This window comes from Corvus moneduloides, chromosome 17 (assembly GCF_009650955.1).
Source record: "Corvus moneduloides isolate bCorMon1 chromosome 17, bCorMon1.pri, whole genome shotgun sequence".
NCBI lineage: Eukaryota > Metazoa > Chordata > Aves > Passeriformes > Corvidae > Corvus > Corvus moneduloides.
In genome coordinates, this window is record NC_045492.1 from 7,064,330 (window position 1) to 7,089,038 (window position 24,709).

Here is a 24,709-nt window from a genome sequence, read left to right on the forward strand (position 1 = left end):
ATCCGCGGAGGGGAAAAAGGCTGGGAACCACCCTGGCTCGCTGAGAGCCTCTGTGACGCCTGAGCCCCGCGGCTGCGGGCCCGGGGCGGGGTGGTCTCTGCTGGGCTCTCCGTGCCCTCATGCAGGGTACGGCGTTGGCGCCGGGGCTGCTGTGGGACGTCCCCCCGACCACCAGGGCAGTGGGGTGTGGGTGGCCCCGCACCTCCCCACGGTTGGCTGCGGCTGACGTGGCTCTCCCAGCTGTGCTCTGTCCTGGCCGTAGCTCTGTCCCGCTGCCTTCGCACCAGCCCTGCCCGTGCCCGGTAGTGCTGGTGCGCGGCTGTGCCTGCCCGGCTGCGGCTCGGGCGGTGTCCAGCTGTGTCCGCCCGCTGTGCCGGCGGCTGGCCGTGGCCCTCCCTCTCCAGCTGTGCTGTGCAGGGTCAGGGTGCTTCGCGCAATCCGCAGGCGCTTTCCTAGATTACAGCCCCATTATCTAATCAAGCAGATCCACGGTGCTGATTAGGGCTGGGGCTGGAGGAGTCCCGTGGGGACAAGGTTATGGGGCCACTGCGGGGCCGTGGCCAGGTCTGGTCCCAAACAGCAGCACCAGTGTCCTGGCTGGCTTGAGGCTTTCGCACCTGTGGCTGTCCAGAGCACAAGACCAGCCCATGGTAGGATGGATGGGACCAGAGCTCTGGCTGCTGCATGTTGGGAGCTCCAGGTGCTGCTGGGGCTCTGGCCACGGGGTAGCGCAGGGGCTTGAGACCTCTGGGCACTGGCACCTCAGCCCCGGGACCTTCTGCTGTCCCCAGGGCCTGCAGGGATCCAGGGATGTGGCCGGGCTCATTAGCACCGGTGACCTTCGCCTTCCTGTCCTGGCCAGCGCTAAGCGGGTTTGTTACATATTTAATATCCTGAGAGCGTTATTAGTCGGTATTTAACGACGGATACAACCTGTGGGATAATCCCAGTCTTAGCAGGGAGGCGTGGCAGCAGGACCAGGCGGCTCAGGGGGTCGCGGCTCTCGGGGCCCCTTGCACAGCTGCCCACCACTGCCTTGCCCACCCTCTGCCCCCACTGTGCCAGCCACAGGAACCCCCCAGTGCCTGCAGGGATCCCCACTGTCCATGGGGCTGCAGGACCCTTCCTCTTCGCCACTGCTGCCGGGAATCCAGTGGCAGGCATGGCAGTGCTGGGGCTTGGGTGAGGACCTGGCCAAGCCAGAGGAGGAGCAGCAAGGGTGGCTGTCCTCCCACCAGGCTATAGTTTTTCCACCAGCCCCTGGCCCTCCAACTCGCCCCTCCACAGCATAGGGGGAACCACAGCCCCGTGTCAGGCCTGGGGTCATAGATGGGACACAGCTCTCGGAACTGCAGTAAAACCCCAGGTGTGCTGTGTGCTTGTGGCTGTGGGTGGCCGTGGGGCTCACGGTGGGCCGGGCCCCATGCACCAGCCCGGGGGTACTGTTGTACCCCATCCCTGGGGGCTGTGTAGGCTGTGCATAGCTGGGGGCCTGGGAGGGACCAGGGCTCTGGCTGGTGGCAGGCAGGCGAGGAGGACGGTCCCTGCCGGTCCCTGCCCAACAGTAGCTGGGGAAGGGGGGGGATATCAGGTGCCCCAGATCCTGCTGCCGCTCTCGTGGGTGCTAATACCCCCTAATCAGCTGTCAGTCACTGCGGACCCCAGCAGCTATAAAACAGCCGGGAGCAGCTACCCGGCTCCTCTCCTGCAGTATGGCAGCACCTCGGGGCGAGAAGAGCCCAGGACAAGAGCTGGGGGGCTGTGGGGGGCCTTGGGGGACCCTGCGGGGGCCACCCCAAGCCTTACTGCCCTGCCCCTACTCCTACTCCTGCCCCTGTCCTATTCTGGCCGGGTACAGCCTCCTGCCACCCCCTCTCAGCCTCCTGACACCCCTGGTAAGTGCCGCGCTGCAGCTCTGGGGGAGGAACGGGATATGGGGCTCTCCCAGGACCAGGATGGGACTGTGTGGGGTGGTTGGAACCGGGGCTGGTCCCTAGTCCTGCTATCCCGAGTCCCCTGCCCGTCCCCAGCATTCCCCTGCCCCCCCACACACCCTCCTGCACCTGGCACTTTGGGTGCACACAGGATAGGAAGACAGTAGGCAGGAGACAGCTCTGCCCTCTCCCACACACAAAGGGCCGAGCCCTGACATCGCACAGCCCCTCTCCTCTGGCCGTGATGCTCTCCTCCCGTCCCACCCTGACACCTCTCTGCCCCTCCAGGTCTCAGCACCCTATGAGGTGCCGTTGGGGCTGCCCACGGAGCCGGGGCGGGCGAAGGCGGCGGCAGCGCGGGAGAGCACCGGGGCACTGAAGGCCTGGCTGGCGCGACACCCCAGGAACCCCTATCCCAGCAAGGGGGAGAAGGTGATGCTGGCCGTGGTCAGCCGGATGAGCCTCACCCAGGTCTCCACCTGGTTCGCCAATGCCCGCCGGCGCCTCAAGAAGGAGAACAAGGCAAGCTGGGCCACACGCAGCACCTCAGATGGCGAGGACAGCGAGGGCGAGGGTCTCCCATCGGCTGCTGTCCCCATTCCCAGTTCCAGCCCCGTGCAGGATGGGTGTGAGGGCAGCCCCGAGGTGAGGACAGGCCCTGGACAGGGCAAGCAGCCCGAGAAACCCAAGATCTGGAGTGTGGCAGAGATGCTGGAATCTCCCCCCAGCAAGAACAGGTGTCCCCTGAAGGTGCCAGTGGTGCTGGAGCAGGTGTAGGACTGGGACAATCGTGTCCTGTCCCCAAGGGCATGGCAGGAGAGACAGCCATGGGACCCAGCAGCTGCCTGGCCAAGGAGAGTGGGAGATGTGGGTGGGGAGGAACACAGCACAGTAATAAATATGCCTGTCTTGGGTCTCCTGGTATTGCCTGTCTGCGGTGGGGATGCTGGTGGGGGATGCCAGCAGGGACGCCTGATATCACTGGGGACGCTGGTAGGGATGCAGGGGTGGGCAGAGATGTGGGTAACTTCACTGCCAGTGCTGCTGAGAGCAGTCCCTGGGGAGCAGGGCAGATCCAAGGCAGAGATCAAAAATAGACTTTGCTCTTCTTGATAAAAGTAATAAAATGGTTAGTGGTGTTAAATTAATCCTTACAAAATAAAACCCAAGGAGGTTAAATAAAGCCCGGAGGCTCCGCATAAAAACCACGACGACTACAAAACAGCTGCAAAGACATCTTTACACACCAAAGAAACTCTTCTCCTCTGCTCCTCCCCTCTCTGGGACACAATGTCAGCGAACACGGGACTCACACGTGAGAAAGAAACACAGATGCGATGGGAGCAGCCCCACGGGAGCGTGGGCGCCACAGACAGAACTATTTACACTATGGACACGGAGCTGTGCTGGGGCCAGTCCGGCCGCAGGAGCCCCCGGGCTCTGCCCGTCCCTCTCCTGCCGGGGCCCCTCCGGCTGCGGCGCTCAGCGCCCAGCATTCGCGCTTCCTCAGTTGGAATTGGTGTCCCGGCTCCTGCTCTTTTTCTGCTGTGGAGGAGGAGGATGAGGAGCTGAGGGTCTGGCCCAAATGCTTGTAGGCTGCAATGAGCTCCTACAGCCCCTCCAGTGTGAGCACCCACATGGAAAAGCCAGTGCTGTTCTGCATGGGAAGGCACCAGGCACTGAGCTTCTCCCCATGGTCCAGGCAGAGCATGCTGTGGGTCAGAGGACACCTGTACCTCAAGGGACAATGCTCCAAGGAACCCAAATCCTCCCTGGCTCAGGCACAGGGGTTGGCCGTGCAGGGTCAGGAGTGGGGGAACCCAAAGACCTCCAGGCACAGGCACTGGCAGACGCTGTAGACAATGCAGAGAAGGAGGGTGGAGGGCACAAGGCTGACCAGGATGATGCCCAGGCTGTGGTGCTCGATGAGCAGGAGGTAGATGCCGAAGGGCAGGGAGCTGAAGTAGAGGAGGCAGAGGACGCCCAGGATGAAGCGGGGGATGGCTCGCCATCCCCAGGAGCGCCACTTCTGCCCAGGGCCGTGGCAGGGCAGTGCACCCAGGCTGGCGGGGCGGTACAGCCGCACCACCTCCAGCCTGCCCAGGCTCTCTGGTGGGGCCACATCCTCTGGCACCTCCAGGATGGTGACAACCAGGCAGTCGGGGCTGGATGCGGGCTCCAGCACGCTGGGGCAGAGGAGCACCTCAGGAGATCGGGGTGGACCCCGTTTCTTGGCCCGTTCACCGCCTGTCAGCAGTGCCAGTGCCTCACCGTCATCCTGCAGCTGCTGCACGTCCCCGCCCGGCACTGGGCTGTGCTGGCGGCAGAAGGGGCAACGGAGCTGGGGGGTTAAAGCGTCCCCCGGGGGAACAATCCTGCGCAGGCAGCGGGCACAGAGGCGGTGGCCGCAGCGGAGCAGCTTGGGCCTGCGGGCACGGGCGTCGAAGCGGCTGTAGCAGATCTGGCACTCCAGCTCGGGGGACGGGGGTGCCACCGGCGGGGACCCCAGTTCGCTCTGTGGCTGGGCCATGCTCCTGGCGGGCTGCTGGTGGCTGCCCGGGCTGCAGGGAGAGGGCACCGCTGTCAGCCAGGGCTGAGGGCAGATCCTCGGCCCGCTGCCTCCCACGCGCGGGGTCCCAGCTCCGCTCCACCCCACGGTCATTGTCCCGGTCAGTCCCCGGGGCTCGGTGGGAAAGAGGGGCAGGGAGAGCAGAGTGGTGGCGACGGTCCCCTCCCCGAACCCGACTCCAACCCCCGGCTGGTGCCACCGGCGCTGGGACTCGCCGTCATCCCGGCCCCTGCTTTGCGGGGGGAAAAATCGTTCCCAGGGGCCGGCACCGGCGGGAGGGCAGCTCCCGGACACATCTTTGGCCCTCACGGTGCGTGCGGGTTCTCTGGGGCCCCGGGGCGGGGACGGCTCCGGACGCCGGCTCTGCCGGCGGCGGGGACCCCCCACCCCTCACCCCGCTCCGGCTCCCGGGGCCAGCAGCCCTCGGTCCGTACTCCCCGCCCCCGCTCCCGGCCCGCACCGCATCCTCTCCCGTACCTGCGCTCCGCGCCGCGGCTCCCGGCGGGGACACAGCGGCGGGTCGAGCCGCGGCCCCGGCGGGCTCGGTGGCACCGGTGGGCTCCGCGGCGGCGGACGAGGGCCCGGCAGCCCCATGGGGGGAGGCGCGGGGCGCTGCCCGCCGCGCTGCGGGGGCGAGCGCGGCGCAGGGGCCGCCGGCAGCGCCGCGGCGTTGGCCCGGTAACGGGAAACGAGGGGGGGGGAGCTCGGACGGGCCGTGCTGGGGCCCCGCGGAGCCTCCTCGCCGGGCTGCGAGGGGTAGGCGCAGGGGTCGATGCGGTGGGCGGTGCGGGTTTTGGTGGGGGATTGGTGCGGCTCCCGGTACTCCAGGGTTCTCTGCTCACGGTCAGCCCTGAGGATGCTCCTTCCCGGCGTGGGGCCTGTGGCAGCGGCGCTTGGGGTTCAGCATTCCCGGGGAGCCGAACCGAGGGCACTTGGGGGACACAGCACTTGACAGGTTCAGGCTGGGTACAGCCAAGCCCCCTGCACTTCCCACGCTGTAGGTTGTGCCTCCCAAGGCTGGTCAAATCCACCCCCAGCTGCTGCCCTCACAGAGCATTTACAACAGCCCCAGGGGGACAAAAGCACTCAGGGACCCCCTCCTTCCCCCCAGACAAGAGAGAAGCAGCACTGCCCACCACAGGGACAACGGTAGTGAAGGCTTTAGTTCAAATCGTCCAGGTTTGGTACAGTCTGATGGAGCTTTTATGTGAGGGCTCCAGCTCCTGGTGTGCCTCTTTCCCCCCAGTCCTGCCCATACCACCCACTACTCCCACAGCTGCCTCTCACACCACAGCCCCTTGCACAGCTTGACCTAGTCCTGGTTATCTGCCCTTGAAATGCCCCCAGTGTCAACTTGATACGCCCTGTCCACCATTTCTTGCTCTGTTAGGATAAAGGAGACTCCAAAAGCAGCCCATGTCACCGGGCTTCTGGCCACTGATGTCGTTTACATGTCCCCTGTAAGACCACGGCCACGGGATACTTAACCAGGTAACTGCCCCTCACCTGAGGGAGCAGAGCAGGCAAAGGGCTCATGTGCACTGACTGACCAAGCAATGGGTTAGGGACACTCCCAGCATCAGCACATCTCTGCTCACCTGTGCCTCGGGAGCAGGCAGTCTTGGCTCAAAAACAATGATTAGAAGGGGAAAAAAGGGCTTTACAAACTGCCACTTTCACAGCTGACATTCCCAGTTGCCCTGACTTAAAGGACATTAACGATCTCCTTGCCCCACTGAAAGCATCTCTGGAGAGCTGTGAAACCTCTGGGAGCCGGCAGCATCTGGGGCTGGGCAATTCCTGCCCGCCTCGGAGTGGCACTGTCACTGCTGTGGCACTGGCACCAGCACTGCTGCAGCACCGGTGCTACTGTGGCACTGACAATGGTCCAGCACCAGCAGTGCTGTGGCACCCCAAGGAGTCCAAAGGCACTGCATTCCCTGCACTTCTCCAATGGGAGAGCACCAAAACCTCACTGGAGCAGGGGGGTGGTCAGGCTGCTTCAGGGGCTCAAACAAAACTCAGCAGGAGGGCAGGACTGCCTGGAAGGGGGCAGATGCCAGATCATTCTGAAAAACCAAACAGCAACATTTTTCTGCCTTCCACCCAGGCAGAGACCAGACAGGGGTGAACACAGACCCCAGACGCCAAAGAAGGAAAGTTATGGACACAAGCAGAGCTGTATGCTGGTTTTAATGTTCCTAAGAACTAGGAAACAGAAATCAAAAATAGACTTTGCTCTTCTTGATAAAAGTAATAAAATGGTTAGCTGTGTTAAATTAATCCTTACAAAACAAAACCCAAGGAGGTTAAATAAAGCCCGGAGGCTCCGCATAAAAACCACGACGACTACAAAACAGCTGCAAAGACATCTTTACACACCAAAGAAACTCTTCTCCTCTGCTCCTCCCCTCTCTGGGACACAATGTCAGCGAACACGGGACTCACACGTGAGAAAGAAACACAGATGCGATGGGAGCAGCCCCACGGGAGCGTGGGCGCCACAGACAGAACTATTTACACTATGGACACGGAGCTGTGCTGGGGCCAGTCCAGCCGCAGGAGCCCCCGGGCTCTGCCCGTCCCTCTCCTGCCGGGGCCCCTCCGGCCGCGGCGCTCAGCGCCCAGCATTCGCGCTTGCCATCCATCCCTCCATCTGTTCCGCCGTCCTTCTGCCCGCGCGCGTCCCAGCTCTGGCTGCCCCTTCCCTCGGCACTCCGGCGTTGCGGAGCTGCCGGCTCCTCCTGCCGCGCCACACTGGGCTCCCTTGCCCCTGGTGAGGGCCACGGCTGAGCCTCCTCTCCCACCGGCTGCCGGGCGCTCCCGGCTCCTGGGGGCTGGCGTGCAGTTCGCAGAGGAGAGCAGGTGCCATGGAGCTGCTGCACAGGAGTCCCGGGCCGGTGCTGTGCAGCCAGCAGTCTCTGCTGCCCCGGCCAGCCTCCCCCGGGGCCACCAGCACCTCCCCTGCTGCCTCGCACCTCTGCCTTAGTTGGGATTAGTCTCTCGGCTGCTGCTCTGGTCTCGGCCCAGCTCCCTCTCTTTGTCCGCTGTGGAGGAGGAGGAGGAGGATGAGGACGAGGAGGAGGAAGACGAGGAGCTGAGGGTCCGGCCTGAATGCTTGTAGGCTGCAACGAGCTCCTGCAACCGCTCCGGCGTGGGCTCCCACTTGGCAAAGCCGGCGCTGTTCTGCAGGAAGAGAACGGCTGTGTTGTGCACAGCCTTGTAGTACATCTCCTCCCTGCAAGGGAAGAGCACAGGCATCAGCACCTCCCCTGGCCCCTGCCCAAAGCCATCGACACCTGCTCCTCCTCTTCCTGCCATCACTAGGTCAAGCATTTGTCCTGTCCTTTCTCTCATTATTTTGAGAAGGGAGGCACAGTGCAGCCTCAGGCAGTTCTGAGTACAGTAGAGGCTCCTGAGCTTTCACAGAGGGAAGAAGCACTGATGCTGCAGAGCCCCATCACCCTCTACCAGTACACGCATGTGCTGGAACCTTGCTGTCCCTGCAGAGCGGACTCAGCACAGGGAGGCATCAGTCCTAAGCAGGTGAGAACTTCAGTGTTCAGGCACCTGTTGCTTAAACAAGCTGTTGCTCAAACTTGTTGCCTCAGCAGCAGAGCAGAGGCCAGCCGGCCCCGCTGGGGATCAAGTCCCCGCTGCCCCTTGCCTCTGCTCTCTCCGTGACATCCAGCTGCTGCAGCACAGGCAGCTACCAGGCCTGAGGGCTGGCAGAGGCACGCATCAGTGCCACAGGTGTGACCTGCTCCAGCTGGACTCCTGCCCAAGGCATACACCTCTCACAAGCTAAAGTTAGCAGTCATTAAACAGACATTGAATTCACCATGCTGTCTGCCCATCCTAAACACCCAGGGTGATGATGCACTGTGCTTGTCCTTGACTGCTCCCTCCTTCCCACTGGTTTCAGCTTGGGAGAGGATATTTCTGTCACACAGCTTCAGAGCCGTGTTCCCAGAAGGATCTGAGAACAAAGCCTACTTTTTGCAGACGTGCTGGGACCCGCTGCGGTACTCATGATCGAAGGCCGGCAGGATGAGCTGGTGTCGCTTGAACTTGCTCTGCTCCATGCGGGTCAGGGCTGGCGTGGGGGGGTCCCGCCACTCGGGGATGAAGACAATGAAGGAGAGCGGCTCGCTGGAGCTCTCCAGCAGTTTCTAGTGCAAGAAGAAAAGGAACAATCTCAGCACTGGCTGAGCAATGACGTGTTTAATGAGTCCTACAGAAAGGAAATGCTGCTTCAAGAGCAGTGCCCAGCTGTCACTGTCCTCTGCCCCTGCCCTCAGGGCGCAGGAGTGGTGGGGAGCAGAGGATGGATGGCAGAGCTCCATCCCAAACAACCTCACTGGTGAGCAGACATACCTCAAAGTGAGAGACCATGGCATCCATCAGCTCCTCACAGAATGGAGGATTTGCCTCAAAAGAGCCGCTTATAGGGAAGAAATCCAGGCATGGGCTGGAGAAAGAGGCAAAGATCCCCATCAGCTCATCCTGAGTCATCTCACGGGCATGCACCCACACCCACACAGAGCAAGGGAACATAATACTCACCCCCTGGATCCAAAATACCCGTCTGTGTCCAAGAAGGCTGAACAGTACTGTTTAAAATAGCAATTCAGGGGCGAGGCAAAGCATTCAAAACTCACTCCAAAGAGCTTGTGGAGGGCTTCAAAGATGTGCACGGGAAGTGCCCCTTGCAGACCAGTCCCTTCGTACAGCCCCACACCGAACATCATCTGAGGAGAGCAAACCCTGGTGAGCCATGCCTGCTCTTGCTGTTCCTGCTGCTCCCTTCACTGACCACAGACCCAGGGCCACATGTCCATGCACCCACTCCTGTAGGTATGCAGGGCCCCCTTGTCCTTTCTCAAATTGATATAGGTCCCTGCATGTACCCAAGAATGCTCTTTAGAGATTTTATCCAACTCTGACCCCACAAAACCATCAGCTTTCTCTTGTACCCAAGTGAGCCTTTAGCTGCCCCTCAGAGTCAAGAGCTACTGAAGGTTTCCTTCACAAAAATCTTTACCCACACTGAGGTCTCATGTCAAGACCACAACTGCTCCCCAGAACACAGTCCTACCTCAGCATAGCATAAGCAGACTACAGATCCAGTCTAAACCCTGTGTTGCTCCAGGCCTCCAAGGCCGTGGCCCTTTCCCAGAGCAAAGAAAAGTTCCCAGTGCTGCCAACGCTTTCTAATGTACAGCTGTGGTGAGACCGTACCTGGTATCGACGGAGAAGGCACCAAACCCTGGGCAGAAACTTTTCAAAGCCCGAGTCATCGATGCAGCTGTACCGATAGAGAAGCCACTGGAAGAGAAAGCCCAGATATGGAAGACACCAGGAACAGCCGAGCCACGGTGATACACACACATTGTGACAGGGAGAGGGAAGCTGAGGAGCAGGTGGGCTCTGCAGGGAGTTGTCAGCACATCTGCTGTCACTGCATGAGCCACCAGCTTGTCACTATCATGAAATGAATGAACCACCACAGCAGCATGTGTCTCTCAGCAAGGGTTGCCTTGGTTTGAGTACAATGTTCTGGCAGCACACTTATTCAGAGCACACACCCAAAACCTGGGAAATACTCCCAGCAGAGCCTGATCCCAGCTAAGGTGAGAGTACATGTCCTCACGCCCATGGCAGCATCTGACAGCCCTGCAGGGTCAGTTGGCCATCCTCTGCCCAGCCCTGCCCTCAGAGCACATGGAGATGACCCTGCCCTGAGGGGCAGTGGCCTCAGTGCCCAGCCCTTACCAGCTTGCTGAAGTAGTTGCGGCTCACTTTGACCATCTCCCCCTTGTACCGCACACATGCCACGTTGTTCTCCATGTGCATCTCCACGCTGGGGAGCGGCGGGGAGGGGATGGCCAGTCTCACAGGGTAGCAGTACACCAGCCTGTCCTGGACCTCAGGAGCTTCTACCTCAGCTATGGAGAATGAACAGAAAGGCAGCGTGTGAGAAGCCAAGGGTATTCAGGACCGCTCTGCAGTCCACCTCAAAAGACACAGTGACCCAAACAAGGCTGAAGAGCAGGGTGGTCCACCCAAAAAACCACCATGGTGGTCCCTCACAGATTTCGTAGGCAGCTACCTAGGTTCAAAGCCGATTCCCCAAATTAATTCCATCTCCAACTGCCAGAGCACAGAGAGGACCCACTTGAAAGCATTTCTCCACCTCTAACCCAGCAAAACTGCAGACAGCACACAGCCAGCCCAGCATCCTGACGCATCTTCCAAACACTCTTTTTGTTGCTACTGTTTCTTATTTCAGTTTGCCCCAAACTCATCCAAAGCACAATAAAAATTCCCAGGCTGCCAAATGCAGGAGGCAAAGGAATCTCCCTCCACCTTGTGGTTATTCATCGCCTCGGCTTCAGGGAGAGCTCACAGATTAGCTGTAAGGAATCCCTGACTTAGTGGGGTTGGAAGACAAGCATCAAATACAATGGCAAAAGGCAGACATTGGGACCTGAAAGGAGTCCGAAGAGAGGCAGGACCCAAAATGGAAAAGGACTACAGACAGTGGTAATGAAAGAAGCAGACTCCACAGAGGAAGGAAAAGGTGACTAGAGGCAGATGTACAGATGTGAACTAGGAAGAAAGAACACAAAAAAGATCAAGGAACGTGAACTCTCTGCCAGGAAAGGGTGCATAGTGAGAAACTGGGAGGCAGAAGGGTGCAGAAAGGTGCTCAGAACACAAGAAATGTGGCAAATGAGAATAAAGGGAGAACGCTCAGCATTACTAAGGGGGTGTCAGCTGTCCCCAAGAATTCATGAAACAGCAGAGCAAAAAAGCAGGGTTCAGAGAAATTAACAAATGCCCTGCTCAGTGTGACCTGCTCCTAACAAGCTACGTCATCCTGGCAAATCACATTATTTATAGTATTTGATGTTACAGCTGGGCACAGCACCTGATGGAAAACAGCCTCTCACTGCACAGACACTGTGACTGACAGCTGAGGCCTATGCTGGACCGGCTGCTTCTTGCTTTGAAACACAGACTTTCTGACTTTTCGAGACAGAGCTATCCTCCCAACAGGTAACACTCTCTGAACAGGGACAGTCCAGAGCATGGAGCCTTTAACTGCAGTGCTGTAGCTCTACAGCTCTTCAAAGATGGCTGCGTACCAGAGATATTGTTCTCTTTGAGTATGGCAAGATGCTTCTCCCGGATGCGCTTGACATATTCCAGGGATATGTAGTAAATTTTACTGCAGATGCCTTCGACAGAGTCCTTGGCTGCAGCAGACACATGGGGCCCACACTGTTTGCGTAAGTGCTCCAGGCGGTCCTGGGGAAACAGAGAACCAGAGTCTCTCACACGGCCACCACTGGCTCTCCAGGGGTGCTCAGTGTCTCCAGGCTGCTCTCCCATGGCACACAGCGAGAGGAAGCAATGGCAGCCGTCTCCAGAAGGACCTGTACCTGTCCCCACGTGTCTCCTCCCCAGCTCCCTGTGCCCAGCCCCGTATCAGCGGGACACTGACCATGTAGTCCTCCTTGGAGGCAGAATGGTCCCGTCGCAGCCAGCTGAAGGTGTCCTCCACATTCCACTTCACCACCTTTCTGCTGTCTGGGGAAGCACTCCTGCAAAAACAGAGAGGCAAAATTTAACTCACGGCTGCACAGCAAGATATTCCACCCCCCTCCAAAGTTTTGTCAGTGGGGAATGTAGACACTGATACTTCCTCAAGGCCCATCCCTGTCACTCCCCTCCAGTTCCCTGGAAAGTGCTTCCAGACGTTTGCATGACTATGGACTGCCACGCTCTCTCCAAAACTTGGTGTAGCTGGCTGCTGTCCTCTCTGCAACAGGAGAGGCCCACAAAGCCTTTATCTGTCATGGCAATGGACCATTTTGATATTGCCTGTAACTTTCAAGTACTGCTAGGGGCTTGTGACTCTGAGAAAACTACCCTGTTTACAAGCTTTTCCTTTTCCCCACAAGGTTCTCCCCACAATCTTCCCCAGTTCTGTCTCCAGAACTGGTCAGAAAAACCCTACCTTGTATACAAAATACCGCTCTAAGCTCATTGCTTTGCAACAACAGTGAGTGCCCAAGCACTCCTGATTTTATCTCAGGGATAACAGAAGACATTCCATACCCAGTACTTCATTGTCTCCACACACATTCAGCCTCCCAGTATTATATTTTACAGTAATGTCACTATCAAGAGATGGCTCCAGCACCACTGTTTTTCTTCTGTATGTTCCTAACTTTTCTTTTCCTCAATAACATTATGACCAGTGCTGGATAAGGCAGGATGAGCAGCCCCTATATCCCTTTTGTCTTTTCTGAACGTGACAGCACTGCGAGAGGAGCTCCCACCTGGATTCAATCAGTCGTTTCGCAGCCTCAGCATACTTGAAGAGCAGCCTCTTGGCTTCCTCCCGGAACTTGATTCTGGATAACCTGAAGTTAAATTCATATGCATGAGTCTCACAAAGGCGTGGAGGCCAGGTTCAGCTCCCCAGCTTTCCTTCACCAGCATCCAATCACTTCATTAGCCAAAGGGAAGCACCGCAGCAGAACCATGGCAGGTAAATCACCACACCAGACTGACCCAGAACCATCCCAGCAAGGTATCCTGTCTGTGAACAGTACCTGATGGGAATGTCATTCATGATCTCTCTGAACATGGAAGGAGACACTACTGGCTCGCAGTCACTCGGTAAAAGAGGATCTGTCCCTTTATCAACCACCTTCCTCTCCAACATCCAGCGATTGAATGACTCCCTCGGGGGGTCAATCCCTGAAGATGTACAGAAGAAGGGTCTAATCAATACAACACAGAAATGCCCAGTAGCTCTCATAAGGATCATCACACGAAGTTCTGCCTAATCAATTAACCAACAACATCACAGAGTATAACCATCACAAAAAGAGAACACAAGGACTAGACAGGCATAAAACAAAAGGTAGATCACCACAGCACTGCAGGACTGAGAAGGAAATCAAGGGAGTCCAACAGAAACTCACCTTCTCGCTGCTGGCAGAGCTCTCGGTAATGCTGCCGCAGCTTGAGAATGAGCTGGGACCTGAGCAGCTCCACCTCAGGGTGTGGAGAAAGCACTTCCGATGGTGCTCTCTGCTTAATCACGGCGTTTGTCTGAATATCCAGGTCCCAGTATACTCTGTGGCAGAAGCAAATGTCATCAGGATAACCAGATCATTGGCTAATTATCAAATATTCTAAAGATGTTTTTCGGATTGTTTCACCAGCCAGGAAACCAAATTATCAAGACTCCTGGCAGTGATTTATCCTCAGGTTCCTCAAAGATATCTGGAAACCTGTGTGTCTCTAACACTCTGCTAAGAAAGGAAGAGAAGACAAATGGATACAACTCACTCAGTTGGTCGTAGAAGAGCTGCCTGCTGTTTGTCTTCAGGTGAAACACACCATGCCTTCAAAACAGAGGTTCCTGGAATACTGGGAGAGCTGGGGACTGGCTGAGCACCTGGGTTCCCTGGGACATCCGCCTGTGTGCGTGAAACATGAATTACTACACCAGAGAGACAGGTAAAGGAGTAGCAGCCCAATGAACCAAACAGTCCCACACCAGAACACACGTGGGAGACTCCCATGAGCCCCCTTTGGTTTCAGGCTGCACACATTAGTTTCAGAACACCACACCCACCTTGGGCTTCTTCACACTGTTGCCACTTGGTGGAACCTCCTCGGAGAACCTCCTCTTCCTCTGCTTGCTCTCCACAGAAGCATCTGCCACCCCACCTTCCAGTGGCATTGGAGCTGCGTTCAGTCCCAGAGGGTCTGACTATGAGAGTCCAAACAACAACAGCACACGTCAGCTCCCCCGCTGCCACTGCAGCGACCCAAACGAAAGTGGAAAGCTCTTAACTTCCCATTGCACTGCTCCCAGCTCCCATGTGGATGGAAATAAGGACACCACTAGTCACACCTGCACAAAGCTGAAAGATTCTCTTCTAGATCTGTGCCTATATGCCTTTTTTTAAGACTTTAATGAGGAAAACTCATCACAAATCCCCCACGCTGAGTGTTCTTTGAGCGGTGCATGACGCCTGGAACAGCATCACCTGACAGGCACCTGACACAGGAACACTTCCCCAGAATCACACCAGACAATGGACTGAGCAAGGAGCTCTGAAGGCACAGAAGACTCTCCCACACCTGTAATCTGAAGTCTACAGACCATGAACACCCCAGTCCTGGCACAGCCCCCCAAAGTGAGTGTGCACTTACGATGACATCGTGCTGTCCCAGCACAGGCATTTCCCACAGAGACTGGTTCGTGAAGCGGTTGAAGTAGTACGGGCGGTTCTCCCGCTTGCTCCAGCACTTCTCCCAGCCAGCCTGCACCAGCTCATCTGAGGACAGTGAGAGTCAGGAGAGGAGCATCCTGCATGACAGCCCTGGCCTGCAGGTGCCCAGCACTGTCACAGCACACTCTGAAACACACATCGTTCCCCGCCAGCCTCGCTTCACCCCCTCCTCGCTGCCAGGGCCCTGAAGAATTCCCAAAGGCAGAGTCGGTACCTGGCAGGTCCTGTACCAGGCGCATGGGTTTGGGGGAGCTGGGCTGGCTCTGGTTGGAGGTGCCAGGTGAGTGACTCATGAGAGACGCTTCCTCCGCAGGGCTTCTGTGATTCTCATTGGCCATTTCTCAGCAACCACACTAGAAAAAACAGAGTAATATCCAGTGTTACAGCAGGAAAGGTCCCAGATCTGCTTGGTGCACTCAGGTGTAGCAGTACAAGCTTATTCTGACAACAGGAATTGAACAAGAACACACAAACAGCACCTCAGTTCTGAAAAACACCTGTTATCCTGGACACGACTAGCTATGAGGAATGCTCAGTGTTAAATGGGGTTAACCAGGGTGTTCTTCAGGCCAGCATTCAAAATATTCCCTCTTCAGTTAGCTCTCCCCAAAGAGTGGAGCATCAGATTGTAAAAATTAACATACACTCCTCTGTGATTATGTGCCACCTTCTGCTACACCAATACCACTGGCCATGTCTGATCTGTTATCCTCAGAGACAGTTTAAATCAACTCACACACACATAACTGCACATCATTTCAACAAAAGGCTTTAATTAAAAAAAAAAAAATCTGCTATATAAAATAGCCCTGGAGGCTCAGGAACAACTTCTGTGGTTCAGAAAACCACAGGCTGGGAGTTGGGAGCTCCCGAATTATCACCCTCTGCATGTCCCAGGCCAACATGTCCTAGTCCTAGTCCCACAAGCAGGGCCTCAGCCAGCTGTTTCAGCCCTTGCTGCTTTTTCATCTGCATAACAACAGTTATGCAAAAGAAGGTCTGTTGGAACAATAAAGCTCCTCTTAATCATAATTTAATGTTGCCAGCTGGAGAGAAACAGCCAGGCTTTTCCTCTCTTAGTCACCACTCTTCCCCTGGGGAAGTTTCTGAAACAGTGCCGCAGATTGCTCTTCTCTGGCAGCCCAAAACACACTGGCAATGAACTGGGGGGAAACAAGGCATTTTACATAATTCCCAGCTACCTCAGACACTTAACTATATTCAGGCTTTGGAGACACCCGACAGCACACACCAGCACAGTCAGGGCAGCAGCAGCACAATGCTGTGCACAGCGTGCTCTTCACCTGAGCACCACAGTACCTGGCAGCAGGAGCCACGTACAGAAGCTCTTCAATAAAAACTCTGGATTTTTGTGGGCTAAGTCACTTGGATTTAGTTACCTTCCTGCCCTTCCTGTGCATAAAGCCCACTGACTACCTCAGTGGAACAGAATGGCAGGAGCAAACAGTGGTCAAGAGCGAGTGCTCAGTAGCTCAGCTGCCCACAGCATCGGCTGTGAGATCAGCACTGAGGAACTTGACCCCTTCAGCCCCTCGGAAGATGTTCCCATCCTTCCAGGCAGGGTACATAAGGGAAAGTGTGGAACGCTGTGGACACCTGGAGTTTGGGTCTCTGCTCTAGGGCAGGGAAGTAACGTTCCGTGCCTGCTGCAGAGCGCAGGATGCAACTGGGGACCTTTAACGGCCTCAGCAGGTGAGCGTTGTGCAATCTCACACTCCCTCCTGAACTCCAACCCCACCATGCCCTTACAGTCACTTCACAAAGGTGCCAAGGTAAGCTGGGCCAGCAGCAGCAGCTCAGGCTCGTGTCAGCCAGTGGGTACAGTGACCCTGGAGACCGAGGGGCTGCAAGGTAGGAGCGCGGGAGCCTCTGAAGGATGTTTAGTCCCTCCTCCTGAAACTAAAGCTACACTTGCACATGCAGCTGCTGCTGCGTCCTGCACATTACACAGAGCACATGCTGGAGTGAACTGGTGTGTACTGTGGGGACCAGAGCTCCCAAAGTGATGTATGTCAGGATTCAGAGACAGCGCTGGGCACGGAGCCCTGCCCAGCTTGGATGGCACATGCCAGCTCCAGCGACCTGCCAGTGTTTTTCATCACCCATCACTCAAAAGAGCTGTCAGATAGGGTCACTGGCTCTGCCTCCTCCTATTTATGGATAAACTGGAATGGTGGAAGTAGCCAAGCAGCTTTATCACTTGATCAGTGTTAACAAGTATTAAATCCAAGTACCCTTAAGGCCTGGGAAAAGGAAACAGCCAAACTAACAGGAATCCTGGCAGAAGCCACTCTACTTTTATGTAACTACACTGGGACTTAGACAGTGACAGGGATCCAGAGGAAGCATTTTATGGTGATTACGGTATGTTTTTATACACCATGGCAATGCATACAGTGCTTCACAAACACGGTACAACGCTGTCCCTGCCCAGAGAGCTTACAACCTAGAGCAGCAGCACAACCAGAGACCACACAAGGGGGAAGGAGACACAGAGTAAAGAAGTACAGCAAACAGGACCGGTATTTGTTTCCATTTCACCGAGGTAGGATTTTGTACAAGACAACAGCAAATGCAGACAAAGGAGATCAGCGACAGCCCCCCGGGACAACTCCGCGGTTCTCCCCCATCCCAGAACCACGGCTGCTGCAGGAGGTTGGCAGCCAGGCCACCGCCTCCCCCATCGGTACCCATCCCCTCGGTCACCCAGCCCGGGGCTGAGCAGCGTAGCGCTCCCGGGGAAGCACGGGCACTGGGGACCGGGGCACCGTGTCTGCGCGGGGAAGCGGCCGGGAACCTCCTGGGGCTGCCCTGCCGGCGGCGAAGACGGCACGGAGCTCCTCGGCGCGGCGGGCCGGGACCGGCGGGCGGCCACGGGCGCCCAGCGAGTGCGGAGCGGAGGCGGCGGCGGCGACAACTCTGCAGTCTGGCCGGGAGAGGTCCGGGGGCGCGGCCTAAGCGGGGCGGCGGCCGGCCGGGCGGGTACTTACGGTGGCGGGCTGCCTGGCGGGACGCGTGGCCGTCGCTCCGTGCTCGCCGCTGGCGCGCCGGGGCCGCATCCTCATAGCGGGGCGTCCCGCGCCTGGCCCGCGGGGGCGGCTGCGGAGACAGGAGCCCGTTACGGCGCCGCGGGGAGGGGCCGCGGGACGCGCAGGCGCGGCGAGGGCACAGCGGGGGCGCGGCGGCGGGAGCGCGGCGGCAGCGGCGGCCGCGCTCTAAGATGGCGGCCGCGGGCCTGCGCCGCCTCCCCTCCGCCGCCCGCCCGCTGCCGCTGCCCGCCCCCGCTGCCTCCTCCTGCACGGCAGGCCGCGGCCACGTGGTTGCGCCGCTTACCTGGGCGTGAGGCCAGGGGCTGCAGGCACCGGGCACCGCTGCGTCTACCACCGCCGCCGCCCCACCTCCGCCTCTCCCGCCCCGCCGCCGCCATCTTGCGCCGGGGCCGCGGGTGTGGAGCGCATGCGCGGAGCAGAGCCCGCGCTCGGGGGAGACGCCTGACGCATGCGCAAAGGCTGCGCTGTCGCCCCGCCTGCCCGGCGCCATCTTTGTGGTGGGCACCGCCCCGCGGTGGGTGCGGAGTGGCCGCCGTCCCGCCCGCGCTGTCGCGGAGCCGCTTAGTGCGGACCGGCCCCGCCCTCTCACCCGCCGCGGGCGGTTCCCGGCACTGACAGGGCGCGGCAGCAGCGGTCGCCGCCAAAGGGCCTTTGAAGAGCGGCGGCGCCGGGGTGGGGCGGCGGCTAGGCCGGGGGGGCTGCATTGATGTACGGGCGCGGGGTTTCCGCCGCCCGCCGGGCTCAGCGGTTGCTCCTGCTGCGTTTCAACCCGGGCCGGCTCTGGCAGCCGCTGCCTGTCCCAGCGGTCCTTCGGGCACAGCGCTGACACGTCCCTCTCCACAGTGTTGCCGTGGCCGTTCCCTGGCCCGTGGGTCCTGGTGCCAGGCGGCGGGCGCTGGCAGTGAAGGACGCGGTGCAGCGCTGGGCACAGCCTGATGGTCGCTCGGGTCGCTCCCTTGCCCCGTGGCTGCTGCTGCACAGCGTGTGCTGGAGGATGACATGGGACGGGGAAGGGGGACACGGCTGTTACTGGGGAGTCCCTGGGGGCTGCAAGACCCCCTCGCAGCCGGCGGAGCTCCTGGCGCATCCACCCAGCAGAGCACCCGTCCTGCTTCGGCCCCACCTCCCTGGGCAGCCGATGGCCGGTGCTGGCCTACGGCCCCCGGTGAAGACGGGACGGAAGCCTCTCCTGCCCTTTTCCTCTGGGATATCCCTGCTGCCCAGCTTTCCAAGGGGTTTCCCATCTCCCGGAGTCCTGCCCTCTGCTCCGGGAGCACCGGGGTCAGTTTAATGAGTTAACGCTGGCGCAGCAGTTCTGGTGGGATAAGTGCTGTGTAAGCACTGAGGCTCCCGTTTTGGGCTTCCAGCAGCCCGGCTCCGCTGCCCAGAGCACCGATAACCGTCCGGGGCACAAAGGGCCGGCTCAGACCGACCCCTGAGGGCAGAGAGGACTCTGTGAAGGGACAGTGAAATTCCAGCCTTGGAACGAGGCAGCTTAAGTGGCCGGGGGGGGTGGTGGTGAGGGCAGGGGCAGTCCCTCGGCATGGCTCGACCAGGCAGGATTTCAGGAGGGAGTCCCGGGCTGAGGAGTTGCCCATCCCTGCCGTGATGGGAGCAGGACGGCGGCGTGGGTGCTGATGGGGACAGTCTGGCAGTGTCCATCTCGGCACTGCAACCCTGGTGCCAGCCAAGCTGCCGGTAACACACGGGGCAAGGACATCCAGAGGCATCTGCGGAGCCAGTGCTGCCTGGCTTGGGGTCAGAGGCTGTGGGGGCAGCCCTGAGGGTCCACAGCCTCGGCAGCTTCTCTGCTCAGGTTCATATTACAGATGGGCACGAATCAGCCCCCAGCAGCACCCCCGGCCCGGGGCCGCGGAGTCTGCACTGGAGCTGGGGTAGCTCAGCACTGGCAGAGGCTTCATAACACAGATTGGGGGTCCCCAACACCACAGGCCCTCCTGGACGCCGTTTGCACATGTGCCCCTCGCACGGGGGGTGCCGGAGAGATCCACGGCCGGGGCTGCGTGTGCAGGACGCAGGGAGCGGTGTTTTTGGGGGGAGGAAGCCTTCGTGTCCAGCCTGAAGCTGGGGTGGCCAAGCGAGCCACTGTCTGTGCCGGTGCTGGCAGCCAGCCGGGCTCGGCGGGACACAGACCTGCATCCTCCCCGTCCGTCCGTCCCGCTGTCTCCTCCCAGCTGTGGGCCCGCAAGGAGTGGCAGCTGGGGGCTATATAAAGGCAGGGAAACCTCAGCCAGCTCAAAAGAAAGTCTTGGAGTTGGTGGTGTTCTCCCTCCCTCCTGCCTTCACGTGATTCAGCTTCCCCACGTCGGGAGCCGAGGACAAGCCTCGCTGTAAGTACCCGAACTGAGCCGGCATTGTGTGGGGGAACCCCCCAGCCTCCGGGCAGGACGGTGGCTTCGGGCCCCGGGGAAGGGGGTCCCCCATCCTCCCCCTTCATAGAAGTGGAGGAAAACGCTGTGAGGGAGCCCCGTCCCGTCACACAGCCGCGGGGAGGGCGTCCCCCATCCTCTTCCTTCGGAGAACTGGGGGAAGCTGTGAGGGAGTCCCGTCCCATCTCACAGCCTCGCAGGCAGCTCTGCCTGTTGCTGCGGGATGGACAGGCTCCAGCTCCCGTCTCAAACCAGTCTGGGGGTAGGCGGCACATCTCGGGGGGGCTGTGAGGGTTGTGGGACGGTCCCACGGGCGAGGGCTCGCTCCTCTGCGAAGTGCTGGGGCTCCCCGCTGCAGCAGCACACACGGGGCTGGCGCCTGTCTCTGCGGTTTGGGGAGCGGAGTGTGTTCAGGACGGGGGGAGGGCTGGAGTGGGTGTTTCCAGATGTGGGACCCTCGGGCTCCGCAGGGCCAGTGCTGGGGCTTGTGCACAGCACCCTGGGGTGGGGGCCGTGCCCCTCATGGGTCCAGGGATTTTGGGCTAAGGGGACCTGGGCAGCATTGGGGGGTTTCAGGGAGAACAGTGGAGCCGTGGGGAGTTCCTTGGAGCTATCCCCAGCCCCGGGCAGGTTGGACAGCAGCTGCTTCCCTTCCAGGCTAGCCGGGAGTCCCCCTGGCCCGTCAGTGCTGACACTCGTGCACGTCCCCAAGCCAGTCCATGCTGACCCTGCTCTCTGCCTCCAGGTGCGAGATGGCTGCTGGCAGCTGCCTCCTTCTCCTCCTCCTGCCCTCGCTGGTCACAGCCTCGCACAGCCCTCCTGGCTGTAAGATACGGATTACTTCCAAGGGGCTGGACCTGGGTAAGGGGCCAGCCAGGATCTCACACATTCTGGGAAAGAGGGAGGCTGGACACCCTCCCGAGTCTGTGCTTGTGTAGGGCTCTGCCTGCACTGCCCGCCATGGGGCGGCCGGGAAGGAGTGGGGGCTGTCAGGGGCCATGCTGCCGAGAGGGCACGTCCCAACCCAGCCTCGTTTTTCTCCGCAGTGAAGCAAGAGGGGCTGCGCTTTGTGGAGCAGGAGCTGCAGAACATCACGGTGTCGGACCTGCATGGGAATGAGGGGCAGTTCCAGTACAACATCAGCCAGTGAGTGCTGCCTGCTGCCCATGGCTTCCCATGTCCATCTGTCTGTCTAACCAGCCCTATCCTTTCCCTGCAGGGTCAAGGTGACAGACCTGCAGCTGGCCTTTTCAGATCTGAACTTCCAGCCCCAGCAGCACCTTGTCTTCAATATCAACAATGCTTCCATTAGCCTACGCTTCCGCAGGCAGCTGCTCTACTGGTTCTTGTGAGCTGCCTCCCCCTCCTGCTGCCCTGGGTGCTAGCTCACCCCACAGCTGTGCGCCACAGGTGCCTTGCTGTCCTGCAGCTGGCAGGAGCTGTGTGCTCCTCTCATCTGCTTTCCTGGCTTCCAGCTATGACATTGGGTCCATCAATGCCTCTGCGGATGGTGTCCATATCTACACGGTGCTCCAGCTGGCCAAGGATGAGGCTGGGCGCCTCAAGATCTCCAATATGACCTGCAACGCCTCCATAGCCAGAATGCATGCTGGCTTCTCTGGCACACTCAGGTACACCTGACCCCTCTGCCTGTGCCTGGCTCCCTGACCCCCTTCCCACACCCTCAGTGCTTCCTTTGCCCAGCTATGTGCTGAAATGGGCATGGAGCCACAGAGAGAACAGACAGTGCAGAGCCACTCTTGTGTCCCTCAGGAAGGTCTACGAGTTCCTGAGCACCTTTATCGTCACGGGGATGCGCTTCCTCCTCAGCCAACAGGTACAGCTGAGTGCAGACAGGCGATGGATCCTGTGGGGCTGAGCCTTGTCCTGCCTTTGCAGCTCCTCATCCAGTCCTGGGAGTGATTCCCCTCAGCCTGGCTCCTTGCCTTGCAGATCTGCCCATCCCTGGAACATGCCAGCCTGGTGCTGCTGAACTCTTTGCTGGACACAGTGCCTGGTGTGTGTTGCCCTGGGAAAGGGACTGGATCCCATTCATTGTAGGGCAGACAGGGCTGGGCATCAGGCTGCCAGGCAGCTCCAGGCTTAGTCACACCACCACATCTTCCCTGGCAGTGAGGAACTACGTGGATGAGCACATTGGGATTGACTACTCCCTCCTACGGGATCCATCTGTCTCCACTGAGACCCTTGACCTTGACTTCAAGGTGAACACTGGGTCCTGCCTTGCTGGCCCTTCCCCATCCCTGTGGGAAAGGCTGTGCCAGCAGGCACGTTGGGCTCCATGGAGCAGGTGGGGTGGGCTGCTGTGTGGCTGTGGGAACCTCTCCTGCTCTTGGTCCAGGGCATGTTCTTCCCCCGGGTGAGAGTGGACCAGGAGCTGGAGAACCACGCGGTGGAGCCGGTGATCAAGGAGACTGAACGCATGGTTTATGTTGCCTTCTCTGAGTACTTCTTCGACTCAGCCATGCACTCGTACTTCCAGGCAGGAGTGCTGACCATAGAGCTCCAGGGGGAGAAGGTAACAAGCACCAGACACAAGGACTGTGGTGTGCAGGCAGGAGGGAGGGGTGGACTCTGTCAGAGCCCAGAAGAGGTGCCATCCAGGGGGCAGCTTTGCTGAGACCCACAGCAGTGGCTCGCTCTCCCTCCAGTGGTTTGTGCTCTCCACAGGTGCCCAAGGACCTGGAGGTTTTGCTGAGAGCCACATTCTTTGGGACAATCTTCATGCTGGTGAGGAGCCCCCATAGAGGGTGGAAGACACAGTGGAGCCCCAGGGCAGAGCACGGCCCTGCCCTGCCCTGCTCCCTGCCTCCAGCTCACCTACCTTCCCCAGAGCCCCTCCGTGGATGCTCCGCTGCGGCTCGTGCTGCAGGTTTCTGCTCCCCCCCGCTGCACCATCAAACCCTCGGGGACCTCAGTCTCTGTCTCTGCCTTCCTGAACATCTCACTGGTGCCCCCGGACCGCCCACCTGTCCAGCTCTCCAGCATGGCCATGGTGAGGGGAGGGGCTGGGGTTCCTTGTGCAGTCACCCCAGTGCATACAGGAGCAGAGTCCCCCATCCTGTGTTAAAAGGCACTGGTGTCACCGAGCAGAGGGACACTGGGCCTAGGGGATGAGAGGAGCAGCTGGCCTGGTTGTCCTCTGCCTGCTGTGAGTCAGCCCTCTCCCTCCCCAGGAAACCAAGCTGAGTGCCAAGGTGTTTCTGCAAGGGAAGGCGCTGCGTGTGCAGCTGGACCTACGACGGTATGGCTGGGGTCCCATGGGGGCATGGGGAGAGTCCCCTCCACGCCCTACTCACAATTGCTTCCTTCTGTCCAGGTTTCGCATCTATTCCAAGCAGTCGGCATTGGAGTCGCTGGCGGTGAGAGCATGGTGATGGCCTGGGACCCCTTACATGCAGCCACAGCGTGGGGTGGGCTGGGGAGAGGCTGTCCATTCAGGATCGCCACTTCCAGCCCTCCCTGCCCTGGCTGCCAGCTCTGCTGCTACGCTGACCCCAGCTCCTTTCCCACAGCTGTTCTCACTGCAGGCCCCGCTGAAGACCCTGCTGCAGCTGACCATCATGCCCATCATTAACGGTAGGGACTGCTGCTCCCACACAACTGGGAGTGTGGGCAGGGGCACAGCAGGGCTCAGCTTCATCCTAGCTCTCCCTCTCTGCAGAGAGAACAAAGAAGGGAGTGCAGATCCCACTGCCCGAAGGCATGGACTTCACCAGGGAGGTGGTCACCAACCATGCAGTACGTGGTGGGATGGGACAGCGTGTGCCTCCATGTCCTGCTGGGAAGGGCATTGTCACCTCCAGCTGTGCACTGACCCTCTTCCCTCTGCAGGGATTCCTCACAGTGGGAGCTGATCTCCACTTCTCCAAGGGGCTGCGGGAGGTGATTGAGAAATACCGCCCACTGCCCACTGCCGCTGCCTACTCCAGCTCCTGGCCTGCAGAACCCAGCCTGGACCCCAGCTCGCTCTAGTTCTCCTCCCTGGACCAAGGGCAGATCCTGGGCTGGACCCGTAGACTGTAGGTAGGAAGCAGCTTCCCTGGTACCACCAGCACATTGTCAGGGCATCCAGGCCCTGGTGCGGCGCAGCAAGGTGGAGAGAGTGCTCTGGGAACCCCTGCTGCACCCCTGCTCATTACACTAATAAACCACCTGACTCCAACCACATGGCCACATTGCTTGGAGGACATGTCCATGCTGGGGAGATGGAAAGGAGGCAGCCAATGCTGCTGCCCAGCACAGGTCATTGGGAGCAGACGCAGCTTAGTGCAGTGCCAAAGGGCTCAGAGTGACTGTGCTGCTGTCGCTTAGGCGGGTCACTTGTTTCCAGGATGCAGGGACCCCTGCAAACAGGGCACAGCTCACAGAGCCCAGGGCTCCCTGGCACAGCGTGTTG

At 59.4% G+C, this 24,709-nt stretch overlaps 4 protein-coding genes across 5 annotated transcripts; 2 read left to right on the plus strand and 2 right to left on the minus strand.

The window, feature by feature from the left end:
- The first annotated feature begins 1,606 nt into the window (after positions 1-1,606).
- Positions 1,607-2,850, plus strand: LOC116452623 (iroquois-class homeodomain protein IRX-2-like). Its single transcript, XM_032127256.1, has 2 exons — positions 1,607-1,895; positions 2,223-2,850. The coding sequence occupies exons 1-2, from the start codon at positions 1,713-1,715 to the stop codon at positions 2,709-2,711; spliced, it is 672 nt and encodes a 223-aa protein (XP_031983147.1). The 5' UTR covers positions 1,607-1,712; the 3' UTR covers positions 2,712-2,850.
- Positions 2,851-3,155: 305 nt separating this feature from the next.
- On the minus strand, positions 3,156-5,093 carry LOC116452622 (E3 ubiquitin-protein ligase RNF182-like). Its single transcript, XM_032127255.1, has 2 exons — positions 4,981-5,093; positions 3,156-4,495 (listed from the first exon to the last, which is right to left on the minus strand). The coding sequence occupies exon 2, from the start codon at positions 4,462-4,464 to the stop codon at positions 3,739-3,741; it is 726 nt and encodes a 241-aa protein (XP_031983146.1). The 5' UTR covers positions 4,465-4,495; positions 4,981-5,093; the 3' UTR covers positions 3,156-3,738.
- Positions 5,094-6,677: 1,584 nt separating this feature from the next.
- Positions 6,678-18,289, minus strand: PCIF1 (PDX1 C-terminal inhibiting factor 1). Of its 2 annotated transcripts, XM_032127243.1 has the most exons (17): positions 18,183-18,288; positions 17,840-17,948; positions 15,043-15,181; positions 14,749-14,873; positions 14,165-14,302; positions 13,876-14,006; positions 13,506-13,660; positions 13,131-13,278; positions 12,855-12,938; positions 12,014-12,113; positions 11,655-11,817; positions 10,279-10,451; positions 9,745-9,831; positions 9,070-9,254; positions 8,881-8,974; positions 8,500-8,675; positions 6,678-7,741 (listed from the first exon to the last, which is right to left on the minus strand). In XM_032127243.1, the coding sequence occupies exons 3-17, from the start codon at positions 15,164-15,166 to the stop codon at positions 7,489-7,491; spliced, it is 2,136 nt and encodes a 711-aa protein (XP_031983134.1). In that variant the 5' UTR covers positions 15,167-15,181; positions 17,840-17,948; positions 18,183-18,288; the 3' UTR covers positions 6,678-7,488. The 2 variants fall into 2 exon arrangements, with proteins under 2 accessions (XP_031983134.1, XP_031983135.1); XM_032127244.1 differs by lacking the exon at positions 17,840-17,948 and having other exon boundaries at positions 18,183-18,289.
- A 1,881-nt stretch (positions 18,290-20,170) lies between these two features.
- PLTP (phospholipid transfer protein) lies at positions 20,171-24,480 on the plus strand. Its single transcript, XM_032127245.1, has 16 exons — positions 20,171-20,250; positions 21,035-21,150; positions 21,336-21,435; positions 21,509-21,637; positions 21,765-21,920; positions 22,063-22,126; positions 22,243-22,306; positions 22,423-22,514; positions 22,652-22,828; positions 22,981-23,040; positions 23,144-23,305; positions 23,487-23,554; positions 23,630-23,672; positions 23,841-23,889; positions 23,975-24,051; positions 24,145-24,480. Exons 2-16 carry the CDS (start codon positions 21,042-21,044, stop codon positions 24,283-24,285), a joined length of 1,491 nt encoding a protein of 496 aa, XP_031983136.1. The 5' UTR covers positions 20,171-20,250; positions 21,035-21,041; the 3' UTR covers positions 24,286-24,480.
- The last annotated feature ends 229 nt before the right edge of the window (positions 24,481-24,709 follow it).

Excerpts from the sequence above, each read along its gene's own strand:
- PLTP (XM_032127245.1), top strand. The coding sequence starts at position 21,042 with ATGGCTGCTGGCAGCTGCCTCCTTCTCCTCCTCCTGCCCTCGCTGGTC. Across the intron at positions 21,638-21,764 it reads CAGCTGCTCTACTGGTTCTT|CTATGACATTGGGTCCATCA; the intron begins GTGAGCTGCCTC and ends CCTGGCTTCCAG. Across the intron at positions 23,306-23,486 it reads AGCTCTCCAGCATGGCCATG|GAAACCAAGCTGAGTGCCAA; the intron begins GTGAGGGGAGGG and ends CTCCCTCCCCAG.
- PCIF1 (XM_032127244.1), bottom strand. The coding sequence starts at position 15,166 with ATGGCCAATGAGAATCACAGAAGCCCTGCGGAGGAAGCGTCTCTCATG. Across the intron at positions 13,661-13,875 it reads GCTCTTCTACGACCAACTGA|AGTATACTGGGACCTGGATA; the intron begins GTGAGTTGTATC and ends CTTCTGCCACAG. Across the intron at positions 7,742-8,499 it reads TCCCAGCACGTCTGCAAAAA|GGAGGAGATGTACTACAAGG; the intron begins GTAGGCTTTGTT and ends CTTCCCTTGCAG.
- LOC116452622 (XM_032127255.1), bottom strand. The coding sequence starts at position 4,464 with ATGGCCCAGCCACAGAGCGAACTGGGGTCCCCGCCGGTGGCACCCCCG.
- LOC116452623 (XM_032127256.1), top strand. The coding sequence starts at position 1,713 with ATGGCAGCACCTCGGGGCGAGAAGAGCCCAGGACAAGAGCTGGGGGGC. Across the intron at positions 1,896-2,222 it reads TCAGCCTCCTGACACCCCTG|GTCTCAGCACCCTATGAGGT; the intron begins GTAAGTGCCGCG and ends CTGCCCCTCCAG.